At 35.1% G+C, this 20,784-nt stretch overlaps 2 protein-coding genes across 3 annotated transcripts; both read right to left on the bottom strand.

The window, feature by feature from the left end:
- Positions 1-977: 977 nt before the first annotated feature.
- Positions 978-6,247, bottom strand: LOC143597425 (casein kinase II subunit alpha-like). The gene is made up of 10 exons (XM_077075932.1): positions 5,914-6,247; positions 5,698-5,828; positions 3,923-4,117; positions 3,667-3,824; positions 2,021-2,111; positions 1,871-1,936; positions 1,668-1,750; positions 1,525-1,588; positions 1,352-1,420; positions 978-1,265 (listed from the first exon to the last, which is right to left on the bottom strand). The coding sequence occupies exons 1-10, from the start codon at positions 6,245-6,247 to the stop codon at positions 1,209-1,211; spliced, it is 1,248 nt and encodes a 415-aa protein (XP_076932047.1). The 3' UTR covers positions 978-1,208.
- A 3,127-nt stretch (positions 6,248-9,374) lies between these two features.
- Positions 9,375-11,873, bottom strand: LOC143597430 (uncharacterized). Of its 2 annotated transcripts, none has more exons than XM_077075938.1 (6): positions 11,604-11,873; positions 10,771-11,005; positions 10,485-10,675; positions 10,025-10,260; positions 9,591-9,942; positions 9,375-9,527 (listed from the first exon to the last, which is right to left on the bottom strand). In XM_077075938.1, the coding sequence occupies exons 1-6, from the start codon at positions 11,820-11,822 to the stop codon at positions 9,402-9,404; spliced, it is 1,359 nt and encodes a 452-aa protein (XP_076932053.1). In that variant the 5' UTR covers positions 11,823-11,873; the 3' UTR covers positions 9,375-9,401. The 2 variants fall into 2 exon arrangements, with proteins under 2 accessions (XP_076932053.1, XP_076932054.1); XM_077075939.1 differs by lacking the exon at positions 11,604-11,873 and adding an exon at positions 11,117-11,368.
- Between the last annotated feature and the right edge of the window lie 8,911 nt (positions 11,874-20,784).

Genomic DNA, 20,784 nt, shown 5'->3' with positions numbered 1-20,784 from the left:
TATTTATTATTAAAATGTCGGTAAAATAAGTAAATCACGGCATTGTTTTTAGATCTTGGAAAATTAAAAGCCATAATCAAGAATAAATTAATAAAAACATTAGGTTATGTGTAGTGAAGGGCTACAAAATGGAGCGATTTTTAACACGTGACACCGTATCAGCAAAGTGGCGATTTTCATTTTATGGGTGTAATAGTGTTCCTTGCCAAAATCACCCCTTGTCGTCCAATCTTCCTGCCCACCACACAGTGTCTTATAAAGTGTAAAGTAAACGCAAATATTTGTTTTTGATGATGGATATTTTAGTCAAACTTAATAACTCCAACCAGTGTGCTTATTCAGTCAAATAGCATTAGACAAATCATAAATAGATGGAAGTCTTTTACACATATGGAGGAACATGTGATCTAGACAGAGAAGTCATTGAACCATTCTAATCATCTTGTGTGATATGTTTGCATTAAGAGAGTTTTGAGTCAACAATACCTGATTGTAAAGCGTCCACAAACTATTGCCACATTGGTCTGGTGGAGGGCGCACAGTTATATGGCCACAAGGCGAATAACCGTGCCTCGAGCTCTGAATGTAATAGGGAGCTAAGAAGAGAACCATATGCGTAACAAAGTCTCGAGTTACATTAGTAGTCAGATTTAACAAATTTGTTTGAAAAGGCATTTTGGCCATCAGTCTATTTAGCATTGCCAATGAACACACGTGTTGTCTACCTCAACCTTCAATCTTTTCAAACCATATACTCAAGAACGGATCAAATTGATAATCTACAAGCTTGTTTTTATAACTAAATCTTGAATCTTTTCAGACCATGTTTTGGTTTCAAATCACACTCGAATACCATATACTTTTTAAGTTGAAAGCTTGTGAAATGAAACCCGGATGATATTGGTGTATTTAAAGTTTAAACACGAGCTCGATTAAGTCGAAACTCAAATAACTCAACCTAACCAACAAAAAGGTAAAACAAAATACAGTTTTACACATACAACATGAAGTTTTTATCTTTAAACTCAAATTAAAAAACCAAAAGGAAAAGATAACAATAATACAGTTTTAAAATCAAACACGCAACATGGTATCTCATGAAATTAAAAACAGAAAGGACATGATAAAAAATAGAAATAAAGTACGGACAATTGTGAGTCACAACTTAGCAGAAAAACAGGTCCAACTTTTTTTTTCATTCTTCCCCACTATCCACGGGTCCTGCTGCTTTCTGCATTTCTTATTGGGTAAAAGTATGGATGTGCCTACATTTATTTAAAGAAAAGAATAACAAAACATTAAATAAACTTAGTTTAAATGTAACCTTACATAAGCAAGAATAGAAAATTACCATTGCTTCTTTAGCCGTGGGCCGTTCTTGATGATCATACCGAAGTAACTTGTCAAGGAAATCAATTGCCTGCTCAGCAAGCAACAACATTTATTAAAAAATAAAAGAAAAAAAAAACATAAGCACAGACCGAACCGTAGTACATCTTGTCATACATAAGATTTTATACTTGCCTCAGGAACAGCTAAATGTTGGTTATCAGAATTAACAAACTTTGACCATGGTTTCCTGCTATGCCTGCATCATAACAAAAATATACAATTTTAAACATACGAAATTAAAATATTTAAAATGAAATAAGTATATGTTTACCAACCTCCCAACAAGTGCAACTAGATGTGGATCTAGCTCTAGGCGATACCTCTGAAGATAAGTATTTAATTCATCCGTCCCTAACACCTATCCAAAGAAACAAAAGAAAATGTAAATATCGATTATAAATTAATAACTCATGATCATGGAAAATAGGAAACTTGTAATAAAACATTTATAGATACGTATAACAAACGATACACATACCTTGGTGATTTTGACCAGCTGATCATAATTGTCATGTCCATAAAAGAACGGTTCCTTACGGAATATCTGTCGATATATCAATTCAATGAATTAACAAAATTCATAAAGTATATAATAAAAAGAAATAAAGATTGAAAAAATTAAGATCACCATTCCAGCAAACATGCAACCAAGGCTCCATAAGTCTAATGAGTAATCATAATCTTGCAAATCCACAAGGAGTTCAGGACCTTTGAAATATCTGAATGCAAAGAGAAAAAGATGAGTACATGTATGATTTATTTGATCAAAAAATGTGACAAGTATTTAAAGAACAAATTCATTGCTACTATGAAGAATAGGCCTGTAAACGAACAGGAACGCAGCATATTCATGTACATTCATTTAACTTTAACCCAACAATTGAACACAAAAACCTATTCGAACTAGGGATGGCAATGAGACCTGAACCCGATTGGAAAACCCGAAAACCAATATAATTAGAATGGGTAAAACCCGACCAATTAGGGTTTGGGACGGGTTTGGAATTAGCTTTAAAAATTTCCATGGGTTTGGGGCGGGTTTGGGATTTGTAATATACCCGTTTACCCAACCCAAATACCCGATAACATTGACCCATTTACCCGATATACCAGACATAAATTTTTTATATAAAAATATACATATTTGGGACGGATATTTGGTTATTTTCCTTTTATATTATATATAGCTTTTGTAAACCTTTCTATGATATAGCCAACTCCATTTTAGTAATCAAATGAAACAATAATTAAAATGTACTTATATTCTTTTGATAATGCTGTTATTATAAAAATATTACATTTTGTAGTATCTCAAATAAGAATGTTCTTAATTCCTTGTGTATTATTATCTGATCTTATCGATTGCTATTATTTTTATAAATATTTCTACTATGTCCATTTTAATATCGTAGCCAATATTTTTTGAGATGATATTATTGCACAAATTATCACTATATATGAGTCTTCTTTTAATTGTAGAACTTAACCTTGCTATCAAAATAAACACCAGTTTTTATATAAAGGAGAGTTGGAATGAGTGTTGTTTTTAGTTTGCAATAAGTTTAATATTTTGTATGATGTTCTACTAAAATTAGTGTTTTTTTAGCTTGGAATAAGTTTGAACCCGATGGGTATTTCGACAAAACCCAATAGAAAACCCCGAAACCCGATGGGTAATTACCCGATAAATACCCGGCGGGTTTGGGACGGGCTCTAATAATAGGGTATGGGTTTAGGAATACCTAAACCCGTCCCAGACCCAACCCATTGCCATCCCTAATTCGAACGGGGTTTTCTTGTCCGTGTTTGTTCGTTAAGAAAATGAGCGAGTTCATGTCCGTTCGTTAGTAATAATATACATGAATGGTTCGTGAACATAAACGAACAGACATAACTAAACTAAAACCAATTAAAAAATGTGAGCAACAATGTGATGGGCCTAAAAAGTTATTAAAACTAGACTAAAATGTAATGTGCCTTAAATTATTTATATATTAACGAACGCAAACAAAGAACTTAAACAAACGTAAACTAACGACCATAAACAAACTCAAACGAATGAGCCAATACGAATATTCATGAACATCAATGAGCGAACGAGACATGTGTTCATGTTCGCTCACTTAACAATATGAACAAAGTTTTCTAATCATGTTCGTTCGTTTATGAAATAAACGAACTTCCTAACGGACGGTTACTAAATGTTTGGCTCATTTACAGGCCTAGTAAATAATATACAACAGGCAAAATGAGAGAGTTATTCGATATACAAACCTAGATGCCACACGAACATTATACTCTTTCCCAGGATGATAAAACTCTGCAAGACCCCAATCTATAAGACGAAGCTTGCGTTTTTCATGATCAATCATCACATTGTGGGGCTTCACGTCTCTATGCATGATTCCTTGAGAGTGACAGTAATCTAAAGCCTAAACACAATCCACACAAGGTACATTAGACATGAGAGGAGATGTGTATCACAGTTAATAAGTAATCGAAAAAAGATGGAAGTTTTTGAGACGCTCACCTTTAAAAGTTCATATATATAATAACGGATATCCATATCAGAAAGTGTCGGATAAAGTACTTTGAAATCGGTGTTGTTCACGTATTCAAATATCAGACTTGGTGTTTTTGACTGTTGATCTCTAACAATATCCAGCAATTTCACAATATTTGGCCCGCCACAAAGGTTTTGTAAAATCTTGATCTCCCTCTTAATCTGCATTCACAAAAATACTATTCGTCAATTCAGTGAACAAATAAAATGCATGTTTGTTAAACAATGCAATATGAAGAGTGAAAGTAAAAAAAAAAAAGAACATTCTAAGTAGGATATAGAACATGTTAGTAACTTTCAACCAGAATAAACCAAGTGTGTTTTCCTATAGGCTATATCTACACATTCTTTCTTTCACATAAACCAAAATGGCTTCAACAATTATATTCCTTAAAAAAGAGGGCTTTTTTTCTTTCACCAAGTGTGCATCAAACTATTAAGAAATCAGAATCACAAGATTAACGAAAAAGGCTATTACTTACCCGCAGTTTTTGGATAATGTGATCAGCCTCTTAGGCTGGTAATACCAATTTTGATTTCTATAGAATAGCAATGTTGAGGCTTGAGACTATTAGGTTTATGATTCATGTGAAATCTGTTCCCGTGCCCTAATCAATCATTAATTTTACTTAATAATAACCCAATCATAGCAACCCTAGTCCCCTGTTAGATAGTTTATTCTTGTGGCATTGTGTACGAGGGCGTGTCAGTCATTCTCCTTTTATGGTTCTCCATATACATATGAGGCATTGTATTGTTTTTGATTATGCAAGAAATATAAACATATCTTCAAATGTCTTTTCACGGTATCAGAGACGCTGATGGTTTTCTTTATTTAAATAGAAGATATGTTTATATTTCTTGCATAAGCATTTAAGCAAACACTACAATGACACACACACACACACACATATAGGAATCATAAAAGAAAATAACTAATATGCCACTCTGCACAATACCACCACAAGAATACTATCTAGCAAAAGCAACAATCAATTAGTGCAAAAAAACAGCTTCTGCAACTAAAAACAACAATTTTTTTACAAGGACCATAAACCATCACAGCTACAACAACAATGTTAATTAAAAAACCAAACCGATATCAAAAGCCTAACTAGCTAATTACATTATCCAAAGACCGCATGTAAGAAATTGCATTTCTCACTAATCAAATGATTCCAATCCTAGGTAAACAAAAAAAAAAAAAGCAAACTTTACTCATTTGCATGTAATAACTTGATGCACGCCTGATGAAAAAAAAAACCCTTTTCAGAAAAACAGAAAATAACATGATACCTAACACATGTCAAATAGGGCTAAAATCATAAAGCTTGTTAACTTAGGGCTCAAAATCAAACAAAAACATAAATAAGCTAGCCTTCTTCTTCTTCTTCTTCTTCTTCTTCTTCTTAACACATTTAAGTAATGTTGATAAATGCATTTCTCTTCAATAGTAATTAAGATGATCTGGTCCAATGTTTTGTATTAAGAATGTATTTTTTTCTCTTTACTTTTTTCCTTTTTCTTAAATAGTACATGCTCGTTTGCATTCGTGAACCGTTCGTAAACAAGTTCAATTCCTTAACGAACGAACACGAACAAGTTTAATGGTAAATGAACGATCAATACCAAGGCTTCATTCGGTTAGGTTCGTTTATGGCCCTAGCTAAAAACATAAACTTTGTATAATTAGGGCTAAAAATGTAAGAAAGAAAGAGCAGGAAATAATAAATAAGCATAACCTTCTTCTTCTTAACCGGTTTAAGTATCTTAATAATGCACTTGTCGTCATTGGTACAGTGAAATCCCTCAAACACCTCACTGTATTTCCCCCTTCCAACCTTCCTCACCACCTCATAATTATCCTGTTCCCTGTTATAATAAACATAATAATAATCATCATCATCAAATAAATAAAAATAATTAGAAATCTATAAGGTAAGTTAAACAAACAAAACCCCATTGAACGGTCAGGGACTCGTAATCCCAATACTCCTTGGGACGGACAACATTAACATCGGTATAAACCCTAGCTTTGGAGGGTGCGCCAGGGCGGCGGATGGCTTTTCCGATCTTTTGCGCCAGGGTTTCCTGCAGAGAAAGAGACGGCCGGAGGCTGCTGCGTGGAGGCTGCGGCTGGGAGATGATGGATTGCTTTTGGTTTTGGTGAGGGTATTTGTGTTTGCGGTGGTGGTGTTGTTGTGGTGGAGCGGCGGAGGCGATGTGACGGAAGAAGGAGAAGAAGGGAGATTTGATGAATTGCAGGTGCAGCAGCGAAGGCCTTACGGCCATCAAACGATGGGTCTTGTTATTGTTATAATCAACAACACAGCAGGCAGATCGCTACTTTTTCTTTTTTCTCCTTCGCTTTTTGTATATTATATTTTCTTAACACGAGACAACCGGGATGGCCCTAGCAAATGGATTATTCTTTCTCCTCGAGGGCTAGAGATGATATTCTTCTCCCGAATACCTGTCGGTAGGGGTGTTCAAAATACCCGAACCTGATTAACCTGACCCGAACCCTAATAAGCTTATTAGGGTCGGGTTAAACATGGTCAAGAAATATTAATCGGGTTATTCGGGTCAACCCGAATAACCCGAACTGTTAATAGGGCTGGGTTTCGGGTTCGTTTTTGGAAAAATATCGGGTTTCAGGTTAACCCGAATAACCTGATTAGTGGTGTTTGTTTGTGTTCATTTAAGTATGCTCATTTGAGTTCGTTTATGTTTGTTTGTGTTCATTTACGCATGTACATACATGTTTATTTACGTTCTTTTATGTTCGTGAATTGTTTATCTAGATTTTAAATGAATCAATATTAACGAACACGAACATGTTCATTTTTTAAACGAACGAGCATGAACACAAATATTTGTTCGATTAAGTGTTCGTATTCATTTAAAGTTAAATTAACAAAGACAAACATGCCCTTGTACGTGATCATTTGTAAGGGTGTTCACAGTCCGATTTTAACGGTTTTTAGAACAAACCGTGAGCCAAACCATTAATAAAAACAGAAAACGAATCGTTAAGATAGGAAACCGAACCTAACGGAACCGTTACTAACCATTTGGTTTCACGGTTTGGGTATATATATATATATATATAAAGTACGAAACAAATTATACTAGTTACAAAAATTCCTTTATTGTATACCATCGTGCTACAAAAGATCTGCTCAAGTTTTGAGGTGTTGTGTAAGGTGAACATGTGCAAGGTTCTTAAAAGTTTAACAATAATCAACTAGATCTACTGATAATAGATATGCAACAAATCAGCTTCATCTTAATCTGAAATGAAATAACAAATAGAATTGGAAATTTTAATATCATAAACACACCTCATTATAGTAGTACAGTTTAAGCAAAGTATATTCATCTTACGATTCGGTCCGGTTATACGGTTTGAAAATTTTAAAACCGTAAACCAAACCGTTCTTTGCGGTTTGAAATTTTTGAAACCAACCGACCAAAAGTTAATAAGAAAGCTCGACCATGAAACTAAACAAATGATCGGTTTGAACGATTCCAAACCGAAGTATCGAACCATGAACATCCCTAATCATTTGGTTCGTCTACGGTCCTTTATGCAATAATAAGATAATTATTGTAGTCCAATGGTTACCAACACAAAAATCAATTTAAAAATATATAGCAACCCGATTAACCCGACCCGAATAACCCGAAACCCGATTACCCCGAACCCGACAAACCCGAACCTTAATAGGGTCGGGTCGCGGGTTAGATTATTTTTTTTCAAAACCCGACCAACCCGACCCGATTAACCCGAAACCCGATCGGGTTGACCCGATTAACACCCCTACCTGTCGGTACCAAGATTTTAGGGTTTCGATACTTATGGGTATGGTACGGGTTTTTGGTACCTGGTACCCGTTTAAAATATTTGGTGGTGTTTTTTGGGATGCCCAACCCTTAATCCGTGTGTATCATCTTCAAGCGGTTCGAGGCTTTAAGCGGTTGCGGTTTTGGTATTGTGGTTTATTGAATGTTGGCGTTATACCGATACTAGTACCAATTTAGCCACTTTGATAACTTTTGCATACTGATACCCGTGGTGGTACCCGAACCGATTCAGTTTATTTGCTACTCATACTTGTACCAACAACAAGCTCGATGGAGATTTAAAGAAAAAAAAAACAAAGTGGCAAACATAAAAATTCGGTACGATACTTGGTACCCGGCTTTATAGATTTTCGGGTACTAGTATAGGCATAGGTACGGGTAAGGTACGGATCTCATCCCTACTTTTGCTTGAAAAACATAACATGGTGACCCGACCCGACCCACCCACCTAGGAAGAAGGCCACAACCGGAAAAACACATTAGTTCAACCCAAAACAATTTGCTTCATGCAAGACTGAAACCCACCACCTCACTTTATTTTCTTTATTACCTCTCTCCTAAGTTCACTATATTTCTTTTTAATAATTATTTTATACAAAACACTACTTTCGTTGTATATTGTGTAGTTAACACAATGAGAAGTTTGAAAAATTTCCTTTAGAGTGAAGAGTTTTTAGAGGGTGTTTTTAAAAATTTTAAGTTTATTTTTTGAGTGATGTTTCGTTTGGACTCTTCATAACGGACACACATGCATTTGTGCAACCATACTTAAGACTAACGATATACACATTATCATTCGTTGAGGTAATAAATTATACAAGTTTGATATTATAACTTCGTCAAGAATTATACGAAATGAAACTTTGTGTGTCTGCTGACGTGGGTTAGATTGGAGTTGGATAAGTTCGATCCATTGGGCCTCATCCAAACCACAACCTCCTTACGTTAGGGTCATTCTCAGTCCGTTAAAAAAAAAGCTATATTCATTCTTGGTCGTTTGGTTAATGCAATCCTTTTCGAATTCCTTAATTCATGCGTTTAGCCGATTGATTTTGTCCGTATAAATAGTTTCACTTAGGTCTTGTTCGTTTCAAGGATTTGAAAGGAATTATAAGGAATGTGATTTTAAATCTCATGAATTGATATGTTAGTTTCATTAAATGAAAGAATGGGAATGGAAACTAAATCCCATCAAATCCTACATTTTATGAGATTTTAAAATCCCATAAACTGACTTGTGACACATACTTAGACTTAATAGTGGTGGTGGTGTAGTATGAAGTGTAATCTATATATTTAACAAAAAGTACTGCAAGCTTCCATAGGGAATCAGTTCACATGAATCATATTAAGTTTTAAGTACTGGTTAGATCATATTTTGCCTTAAACTCTATAAGCATTGCTACAAATCTATGTCGGCCTGCTTCCAAAAGCGCACGGGTCAGACCTTTCTAACCTTTTATTCATGTGTGAACATTTCTATCAAAGATTTAGAGTACATATTAACTGCATCACCATTAGAAGATAGTTAAGTACATAAACTATGTTTAAAATTGACAACATGATAGAATTTTTGTTATTAACTTGGTGATGCACTCGGGTTCCTTGTGATCGGTAAATTTCCATCATAAGTGCATCTTGGGATATCGGGATTTCTCACCACGCGTGGTCCTATTGGCACCTTGTTTGCCTTTGGACGAATATCCTGCAACAGATTATTAGTATCCCATTATGCAGTTCAGTTAAAGATAATATGTAAGTTAAGTACCTGATCAAAGATAGCAGTTGGAATTGCAAGTGTGGCAACAGCATTTGGAGCATCAACTATACCTGAAATCCTTCCTTCACAAGGACAACATGACAACAAAAGATAAACCTGTTCCTTGGAGTATCCAAATTTGGACAAGTAGTCGATCGCATTTAGTACCGCACGCTTGTAAGCAACACTAGCATCTAGGTAATGTTGTCTTCCACTCTCATCAACACTGATGCCCTCGAATACGAGCCATTCTGAGAATCTAGGCTCGACCGGCCCAATCTCAAATATAGGATTAACATGAAGAGGAGTAGGTCCCATTGGAGTTAAGTATTCTTTCATCCCGCCTCTTATTATCTCACACCTAATAACAGATTAAGCAAGATCATTAATCTACTTAAACATTTAACAAACACATATACAAAAAACTGTCAAGAATATTGTACTTGAGCTCAAGGAAACCGCTCATCTCAATCGCGCCACAAAATGAGACCTCACCATCTCCTTGTGAGAAATGCATATCTCCTGTACTAAAGTTGGCCCCTTCCACAAACACTGGAAGGTATATTTTTGAACCGCTACTTAGATTCTTGATGTCACAATTCCCTCCATTTTCCCTTCCCGGGATCGTCCTTGCAGCCTCGGTAGCCATCTTTTCCCATCCAGGACTTCCTTCGTCAATCTACTTTTTGAATAATGAAACCCCGTCAAATATTGTGTATTATTAATCAACTATATAAAAGGATACAACGAGAATAATTACAAATGAAACTTAATCAAATCATATCGCCTAACTAAGGCAACGATATCACAATAAACCCAAATTTATATATTTTATATAATATCTACAACATTGATGCAGCTAAGGGTATTTTCTGGTGCACGTAAGTCGGGTTAACATTTTACCTTGCCAAGAAGACAGCCTTTTGTTGAAGGCAGGTTTGCCAACGGCCTCGAATGCAAAACTTCACATAACTTGAATGATTTTAAGCCATTTTCTTCAAGCTCTCTCTCCCTTTCATTCCATATATTCAGGAGTTCCATTGAAGGCGCTGTTCCGATTATCCCCGGGTGTGTTAAACCCGGAAACCGTACACCTGTCCAACATCACACGCTTGGTTCTAACTTATATTTATCAACTCATCAACTTGTGACAACCAGTATGTTATTCAAATATTTATTAATTAATTACCTGGAATATGAGGAGAGTAAGCATATATTCCTTCAAAATACCAAATAGCTTTTGTGGCACATGGGAAATGATCAGTAAGAAAACCACCACCATTTTCTCTATCAAATATAGCAGTAAACCCCCATTCATCACCAGGAAGAGGACCCAAATTGCATATCTCAACCGCAAGAAGATCGCCCGGTTTAGCCGGCCCGTCCTCATCAACAACTCTAATCGGCCCGCTTAGATAGTGCACCTGATCAAAACTCATCAGATTAAAAACAACATATTTATCAATAGTTGACTTATGAAGTTATCAGTTATATATTATCTAGACACATCCTATAAGCAGATTATTCAAACTTACAGTTGAAAGGTCTAAATATTTAACATCACTAGCAGAACCATCATCTTTAATGGCACCTCCAGTCCAGTCCACCGTTTCTATCCTGAAAACCTGACCGGTTTTAACGGTTGCAACCGGTGGTATATCGGGGTGCCACCGGTTATGTAAGGGTAGCTTTTGTTCCCATGGCTTCTTCTTCAGGTCTATTGGTACTACTAGTTTTGGTGTTGAAGGAGCCATAGATTAACTGGTGGTGAGTGTATGAATCTTTTAGAATATTGCCCAAGTATATTCTCAAATACTAGATTCTCATCATTAGGCCTAACTAAAAAAGTTAGACTATCATTTTAATTTTTTTAAGCGTCTGACTCGACCTGTTTTGACCCATTATCCAAACTGCGTGGCACGCCTATCATCCAATAATTAAATTATATTGAATAGATTCTTTTATGATGCATATGAAATTATTTCAATACATAATAAAGTAGTGCATGTAAAATAGACTCACAACAGATTGGTCAGAGTATTTAATGTCTTCTGCAGTGTATTCTTGAGTGATACCACCACCAGAAAAGTCAACCATCTCGACCCGAAAAACCTCGCCTACATGAACCTCAGCCACGGGTGGTATGTCGGGGTGCCATCGGTTATGAAGGGGAAGCTTCTGTTCCCTTGGTTTCTTGGTTACATCTATTGGCACCACCAGCCTAGGACCATGTTGAGCCATTTTGTGACAAGGGGTTTAGTCTGGTTTCTAATATGTTATATTTTACTATACTTACTTTGAAGAAAGATATGCATATCTTGGATTAGATATTTATTTTGCCTTCATTTTCAATTGGGTTAAGTCTTGTCTGCCATTAACTCAAACCATCCATTCATTGCATAGTGAAGAAAAAACAAGGAAAATTGTTGATGGACCATCTAACTTTATATCAAAGTGGTCCAATATTACGTAATAGGTTGATGACTATTTTTTTAATCTTTTGTTGGCATGGTAAGCTTTGCTCGTAGTTTGATCTTCTTGTGTTCATCAACAATGTTAAAAAAAAAAACAAAACTATGCAAAACATACAAGTCTTAAAAAACCATGCAAAACATCGTCGTAAATCCAATCAAGCACGCTTGAATACATAGTTTTTCTCTCATTTAAATATGAATCGTATAACATTAACGACACATAGGTGTATATATTGTAGATAATAATCCAATAAAACCGGTATTTGATCATTTATGTGATGTAGAACGGAAGCAAGTAATTCAATTAAAAGATAGAACTTCTGACATAATTAGTATATTTATATTGAATTATAAAAAAATGTCTCTTTTTTTAAAATAGGGTTGTAAATGAACCAAACATTAAGTGAACCGCTCATCATGATGTTTATTTACGTACGTAAACTTGTTTAATTAATGAACGAACACGAAGCAAAAGTCGTGTTCATGAACATTCGATTATAAATTGTTCAATTATGTTAATTCATTTACATTCATGAATATTATGACTCAAAGATCGACTAATGTAGTTTTTAAAAGATTGGGTTTGCAATTCAAAAAAGGGTAACGGCGCAACTTGTTACCCGCTTGTCTTCTGTTTCGATGTAATCACCACTTTTCATATATCATTAAACTTAAAAAAATATAAAAAAATTAGTGTTTGTTTTTTTTATGTTGTTTGCAAAGTAATATGTTTATAATGCAGTTCTTTGATGTTGGGTGAGAATTGTGATGCAAAATTTTTAGACTTGCATATCAAAATTGTTAATTTTTTTGAATTGAAAAACAAACAACCATATAATGAAATAAAATTAACAAATAAACGCTTAAATTTAGACGATAAATATTTATGCGATTATACAGTAAAATTATAATGATTAGAAATCGCTAAAATTGCAAGAAAATTGTCATCACTAGATGGGGTATCTAAATGAGCCATTTTCTACCTTATTTCCTCCGTTTAAAATATAAAATATCTAATTATAAGTTTGCAAACTCTTGGTGTCTTGAGTATTAAAGATAAATCGAGAAGAGTCATTTACTTATTTATTTTTTAACTGTTAATAGAAAGAAGTACAAGAATTGACTTGCTAACCACAACCGCACTTGCATATGTTAACCAATGAGAGATGGACACGTATGTACGAATATATCTTCATAGTATATGTAGATCTCGCAAATGCAAACTAACAAAAATGTGTGGAAACCAACGTCGATGTAGGGTAGGATAGGGCGGTGTGGAAAATAAGCTAGGGAGTAGGATAGCTCATTAAATCCCAAAGACTAGGATCCACAAAATGGAATCTCCAGGATATTTCCTAGATTTTCATCCCAAATTCATTCTCCCGCTTTTTATTTGAACCGTTCGTATTAATTTTGCCGTTCTAGGTCTGACTTATTCAAGATCATCCGTCATGGTGAAATAATATCATTGAGTCAGGTTTTAAACTAAAAACTTTATAAATCTTAAGTCTTAAACATCATCCTTATATCAGTAGACCAGAAGGCCAATTGCATATGATGATAAGTATAACACAATTAATAAAGATCAATGTTGTCAAAGTAGGTTTATAAGGCTGAGTACTCGTTACAAGGTATGTCACCACTGCGAGTTTCTTTAACACCGCCTAGTTACTAAAAATCGATCAAGCGTTGTCAACCTCAACCAAAATCACATCTAGTCTGTGAACTTGGGCAGATTTTGACTTCAAAAAATAAAACATAATTCGTATTCGTATTTCTATAATTTTAAATAACAAATATCATTTTTTTAATTAATGATTCGCAATTTTTAGAATAATTTATTATTTAAAAATGTATTTCTCCTGTTTATATTGATATTAACCTATTTTGCTATAAATATTAGTAAGCTTATGATATTTGACATATCTATAATATATATAAACGAAAACCCTAAAATCCTACGTGTCGTGATGTGGTCGCTCCCCCCTTTTATGAAAGCCACCAGATTGCTTAATTTTTAAATGGAGGCATCTCAATGATTTAACCCAAATTCATGGGTATGGGTCTTACCAAAACCAGATAGCTCTTAAACGGGTTATAACATCCCATTAAATTAAAAATTAATCTTATCAATTATTTGATGGAAAATTCCTATAAAATAGGGATATGCTAAAATTTAATATTCAATTTAAAAAGAAAAAGATATTATTTATAATTAATAAACAATTTATAGTAAAAAACATAAGCGGGTCATGGGTCACCAAATCTAGATAGCTATTAAAGGGGTTATAACATATCATTTTTTTATGAAACTCTTTCATCATCAAACCCTAAGTATATTATTAACTTTCTTATAATAAAGAAAATTAAAATCCAAAAAGTAAATATTAAAAAACGAAAAATGTAAAACAACCATTCTCTCAAGCCATCAGATTGCTTTATTTAAATGAAGGCTTCTCATGCATTTTACTCGAATTCACGGGTAATGGTCTCACCAAACCCATATAGCTCTTAAACGGGTTATAACATCTCATTATATTAAAAATTAATCTTATCAAATATTTTATATGAAAAGCATATAAAATAGGGTTATACTAAAAATTAATATCCTATTTTATTTAAAAAAAGATATTATTTATAATTAAGAAACAATTTTATAATAAAGAAAATAATTAGGTAATGGGTATCACCAAACCCAGATAGCTTTTAAACCGGATTATAACATATCATTTATTTGTGAAATCATTTCATCATCAAACCTCAAGTATATTAATTATTAACTTTCTTACAATAAATAAAATTAAAATCCAAATATATATATATATATTAAAATCGAATAATGTAAAACAACCCCGTAATACGGGGGATAAAATCTAGTATACAATATTCAAAAATTAATTTTCTTTATATTTACAATGTCCGGGTACTCTCTGAGTACTCCAACTACACCCAACTTCCCAGTTTGCCACATAGAATCCGCCTAACGACTTTTACAACCTTGATAAAGATATTTAGCCTTGTTTTCTGCCAGCTACATCACCTTTTCAATATAAAGATGTGTCGACAATCGAAGAAGTATGGTATGGGCCTTAAAAGATATGGGCACTTGGGTTGCGTTTGCCATTTGATATGTTGTATAGTTTAAGAAATTTGCAAATTTTGGATATGTGAGTCATTTTTAGACGTTTGGTTCTATTTCCAAAACGATGAAAGCATCTTTATATGAAAAATGTGTGATGTTCACGACACAAATAAGGATACTTTTGGGTCAAAAGATTTGGGTGGTGTTTGTTTTTGCTTAAAACATCTGCAGGAGGCTTAGGTTTGCAGGCGTGCAGACATAAGCTTCTAAAGACTGTTTGTTTTTTTAAATAATATCTGCAAACTGCTTTTATGGTCTTAAAAAAGAAGCAATTGCTTAACATCTTCACATTTCTTAACATCCCACCAACACCCAATGTCCAACACCACCACCACCCATCGTGCCCACCCCCACCCATCGTCCGCCACCACCACCACCCACCACCACCGTCCACCACCACCACCCACCGTCCGCCACCACCACCACCCACCGTCCGCCACAACAACCGTCCACTACCACCACCCACCACCACCGTCCATCACCACCCACCCGTCGCCCACAACCATCGTCCACTACCACCACCTACCGTCCACCACCACCACCCACCACCCACCACCATCGTCCATCACCACCACCACCACCACCATCCATCGCCACCACCACTCACCTGTCGGCCACAACCATTGTCCACTACCACCACCGTTCGCCACCACTACCCACCGCCACCGTCCATCACCACCACCACTCACCCGTGGGCCACAACCATCATCCACTACCACCACCCACCATCCGCCATCCGCCACCACCACCCACCACCACCACCTACCCTCCGCCACCAACACTGTCCACCACCACCGCCCACCACCAACTATTTTACTAGTCTACAGACGTTAAATGACTTACATCTACTGTGATATATATGATAGGTAACTAATTTTCAACTTATGCAGACGAAACCCAGTTTATAAAACAAACAGTATTATATTTTCAGATTGCAGACCTTCAGACCACATCTTCAGTTACAGACATGAAATCAGATGAAATTAGATTGCAAACAGTTTTTATCTTAAAAAACAAACAGCATCTTAGACAAAAGAAAAGATCAAGGGGGCCACCGTCATTACTCATTAGTGCCTAGCTGCTAGATGGTTTGTTGGGTATTACTATTCCAACAACATAAACAGAAACAATGTGATAGTATGTTTATATTATGTCTAGCAAAAGAAATAGTATTCCTTTCATCCATGCCATCTTGTTAATGTGTATAGGGTGATTTCACAAAATTTGAATCTTCTTACCTCTTTATTATTTCAAACAACGGTTGGAACTACCTGCAATGCCCGACCAAGTTTTCTTTCCAAAACGAGATATCAACTGTCCGTGTTTATATTGGCGCTCTATACCGACCTGACTCATCCAGAAACACCATCAAAGAAAAAACTCACCACTGTGGAAAAGCCTACTTGAGTCAAATTTCAAACCCGAAATCATAATATCTCAAGCGTTACCTCATTATGTCTTCTGCTTCAACCTTGCAACCTTGTAACTAATGGATATTCCCGCTTTGTTATTAAATGTAAATCTAGGTATATGTAGGGATGAGCAAATGCAGTACCGATACCGATATCGGTACCGATTTGGTACAATCGGTACAAAGTTTTGAGTTTCAGTATCGGTACAGTTCTTTCTCGAATTTTACCTTAAATAGCAGTACCGGTACCGAACCGAAAATTTTGGTACCGGTAAAAAAATTTGTTTTTTTTCGGGATCGGGATTTTCAGTACCGATACCGTACCGATCTCATCCCTAGATATACGTGACATCCAACTACAAGAATGGAATCATGGAGAGGTTGGTATTCTTGGTGTAACATCACGTGCTTTTATTAACTTTTTATTCCGGGGTCCTTTTTTAGCTCCTTGCTAATGAAGGCTCCTATTTATCTATGATATATATATTGTATATATTGCCGTCATAGAAAACATAGGTATATAAAAGTGAGAAAATTGTTAAAAGTGTTGAAATACATGGTGTCATCTATTGTCCATTCATTTCATGTTTAAAGTAACAAACTCGTAGTCTCCAAAGGTATATAAAAGTGAGAAAATTGTTAAAAGTGATGAAATACATGGTGTCATCTATTGTCCATTCATTTCATGTTTAAAGTAACAAACTCGTAGTCTCCAATGTTCACTCCTTTTTTAACGGCCAGCGAATCTTATAAATGGACTACTGGCTAAATTCATTACATCGGGATACACTCGTATTTCGATTCGGAAAAAACCCCTCAACTAAGACCAACGCTTGTGAACGCTCGCCCGAATGCACAACGGTACGGTGAGATAAAACTCGTTCAGTTCAAGATCCAACTAGTGAGAAGCCACATATTCGTCTAGTTTCTCGTCATCACCCTAATGCTTCTGAAACTAGATGCTCGGGGTGGAATGAAACGTGGGTCACATGAAATACAAAGTCTCTCCCTTAACACTCCACAACTAACTCATTGACCTTCAATGTTCACTCGATTGTAACATTGGTGTGGTTCTTAATATTCGTAGGATGAAGAAGATAGTATGCTTTAAATAAACAAATACATAAAGAGGTGTGTGGTTTTAGCTCTTGAAAAACAAATCCACGTATAACTACCGATATGAGCCAACTGATATTTGACTTAGCAGTTTTAATGTGTTGTGTAAGGCTTTATCTTTTTAAAAGTGAAGGTTTAGGTAATAAATATGTGATAATATATCGTTATAGAAACTACATTTATGAGCCATGCATGCAACTTTTATGGTTTTGACTTTTATATTGCAACTTCGACATCTATTCAGTCGTCAACTAGTCACCCTTTATGCTTATTTTTTCATTATTTGATGTCATATGCTTTATCATTCAATCAATAGTAGCATACATTTGATTACCATTTTCTTAATCTCATATGTATTTTAGTTTTGCACCAATTTTCGTACGCTGTTTAACTTTTTATTCATTCAAAACTAATTACCAGGATGATATGATATGATTGAAATACTAATTTTGAATAACGTTTGACCATATCAAAGTTTGACAAAAATCTTTTTTTTTTACACCACTCCTTTAATTATATACAATATCCCATTCCCCCAGGTATTGAACTTGGGGGGCTAGATCTGTGCATATCGTTTTATTGCACATGGATTGCACAACTAATTAGATTTTGGAGTTATGTGTATAAATGGTGATCACAAAACGTTAATAACATGTGTTTTATTTCACCTCCTTCACCCTATTCACAAATCACAATACATTTTAATTGTTCAATATTATTTTTACCTAATTTTTTTCCTCACTCTTCTGAGGCTTGAATTCAACTTTGTTTCTTTTCTTTGTTAGAATATAGTATATTTTGATTGTTAGAATATAGTATATTTTGATAATTGGCTTCTTGACCACTTTCTCATTCACGTTTCATATAAATACAATCTACCAAACTTCTTTTACAAGATACATATCTCAACTATAAATGCTAATAACAAGGTAAGAGATATATACTAAATATAAGTCTATTACACCACCGCAGTCGAAGCGTGAGGTGAACGGATGCTGAGACTAGAGCAAAAATTTTCAAATAACGCTCGCGGGAGACCTTTAGTAAAAACATCAGCAATCTGATACGAAGAAGAACATGAAGTATACGAACTTGACCACGCTGTACCTGCTCGCGAACAAAGTGAATGTCAAGTTTGATGTGTTTCATCCGCTGATGTTGAACCGGGTTACCTGAAAGATAGATAGCACTGACATTATCGCAGTACACAAGAGTAGCACGGGAGAGTGGTCGATGAAGTTCCAGGAGAAGGTTATGAAGCCAACAGATTTCGGCTACCACGTTGGCCACTCCCCATTATTCAGCTTTTGCACTTGATCTAGAAACCGTTGGTTGCCGCTTGGATGACAATGAAATAAGGTTTGAACCGTAGTAGACACAATACCCCGAGGTAGAACGGCGGGTGTCCGGACACCCCGCCCAATTGGCGTCGGTATAGGCAAGAAGAGATGGATTAGAAGATTTCCCTAGAGTGAGACCAAAATGTGCGGTACCTTTAATATAGCGAATGATGCATTTCAGAGCGTCTCAATGTGTCAACATAGGAGCATGCATGTGCATGCAAATTTGTTGTACCGCATAGCTAATGTCTGGACGCGTAAATGTTAAGTATTGTAGTGCCCCGGCTATACTCCGGTAAAGTGTGACATTCATCAATTTTCGATTCGTGTTCGTATTGTAAACCCGACCCGTTGGGTCGTTTCGATGTATTAAATATATTTTAATAAAGTGATTCCCGACATTTAATGTTCTCTATTCGTTGTTCGTTGTTATGTTTATAAATTCCCGAACCTTAACGTTAATCGAGCCGCGCGAGTAAAACGCGTAAATAATCCAAAACCGAAGACCTTATAATATAAAGTTTAGGCAAAAAGTGTAAACTCTAAAAACATATTATAGCTTAAAAGATACTAAACATCATTTAAAATGTTTATGAAACTGCAGGGTCCAAAGTGTAAATAATATTTAAATTATATTATTAAATTAACCCAAACCCTACCCGCCCCCCCCTCCTTCCTGTCCCGTTTTTTCCGGCCACCCTCTGGCCGCCGGAATCGGCGCCGGAGGTAACCCAAACACCACCAAACTTCGTCGTTTTAACCAAATAAATATGTAAACGCGTTTCTCCGTCAATATAAAACATTAACCAACAAGTTAATTGCGTTTATTCGCCGTAAATAGACCCGTAATGGTCGCCGGAAAATCCGGATAATCAAATCAACGAATTAATGTGAAGACGCTCCTCCACCTAGTATAAATAGACGCCTAAACTCATAAACAACTCGCTCATTCCTCTCAATCCCCTCTAATACACCTATTTGTCTGTAATTGGGAGTTTTCTTATTACGTTTTCGGCAACTGGGTTTCAGTCAAAACAAAACCTTATAAGGTAATTAATATATGCTTGTTAATGTCGTCACACCAATAAACAAAACCCCTAGTCTAATTATATCGAACATGGAACAGAAACCCCAATTGATAAATTAGGGTTTATGTTCTTGAAGATGAAGAAGACGAAGTTGAACATCTGTTTAAAGTAAACTGTTTCCATAACTTCATTGAATTGCTTCCTAGTCCAACTGGTTAAATCGTTAACATTGTAAACATGAGACCCGGGTTCGAAACCCGGGTCAAACGTTTTTTTTTCTTTTTGTGTTGGTGGTATAATAATAACAATACAATACATTTAAAGTATTGTTATTATTATTATTATTATTATTAAAATCCATTCCAAAGCTAATAGTATATTTAAGTATTAAAAACCATACTATAAATGAATATTGTCACCAGAGCAGTTGGATAATACCCAGAACTTATACCACCAAGACCCGGGTTCGAAACCAGTGTCAATCTCATATTTTTTTTTGTTTTATTTTATGAAACATTTTTTCAGTTTATTATTAATTAATAAATCATTTTAATCAATTAATAATCATAATAAATTTATAAAAACCTTTTTAAATTAAATAAAAATTATGTAAATTAGCTATAAAATATATCTCACCATTTTACATATAAAAATCAAGTTTCTCGTTTTCATAAGTCGTTATTAAAAATCGT

This window comes from Bidens hawaiensis, unplaced genomic scaffold, assembly GCF_021521415.1.
Source record: "Bidens hawaiensis isolate Kalapana, Puna unplaced genomic scaffold, B.hawaiensis_p1.1 tig00048265_1, whole genome shotgun sequence".
In the NCBI taxonomy this organism is placed as follows: Eukaryota; Viridiplantae; Streptophyta; class Magnoliopsida; order Asterales; family Asteraceae; genus Bidens; species Bidens hawaiensis.
The sequence above is the reverse complement of the archived record's forward strand: the minus strand, read 5'-3'. Positions and strand labels throughout refer to the sequence as shown.

Coding starts and splice junctions, on each gene's coding strand:
- LOC143597425 (XM_077075932.1), bottom strand. CDS start 6,247: ATGGCCGTAAGGCCTTCGCTGCTGCACCTGCAATTCATCAAATCTCCC. Junction 4,118..5,697: donor AACCGGTTAAGAAGAAGAAG/GTTATGCTTATT, acceptor TTGTGAATGCAG/ATTAAGAGGGAGATCAAGAT. Junction 3,825..3,922: donor ATATATATGAACTTTTAAAG/GTGAGCGTCTCA, acceptor GATTGTGTTTAG/GCTTTAGATTACTGTCACTC.
- LOC143597430 (XM_077075938.1), bottom strand. CDS start 11,822: ATGGCTCAACATGGTCCTAGGCTGGTGGTGCCAATAGATGTAACCAAG. Junction 10,261..10,484: donor AAGGCTGTCTTCTTGGCAAG/GTAAAATGTTAA, acceptor TTCAAAAAGTAG/ATTGACGAAGGAAGTCCTGG. Junction 9,528..9,590: donor CAACTGCTATCTTTGATCAG/GTACTTAACTTA, acceptor AATCTGTTGCAG/GATATTCGTCCAAAGGCAAA.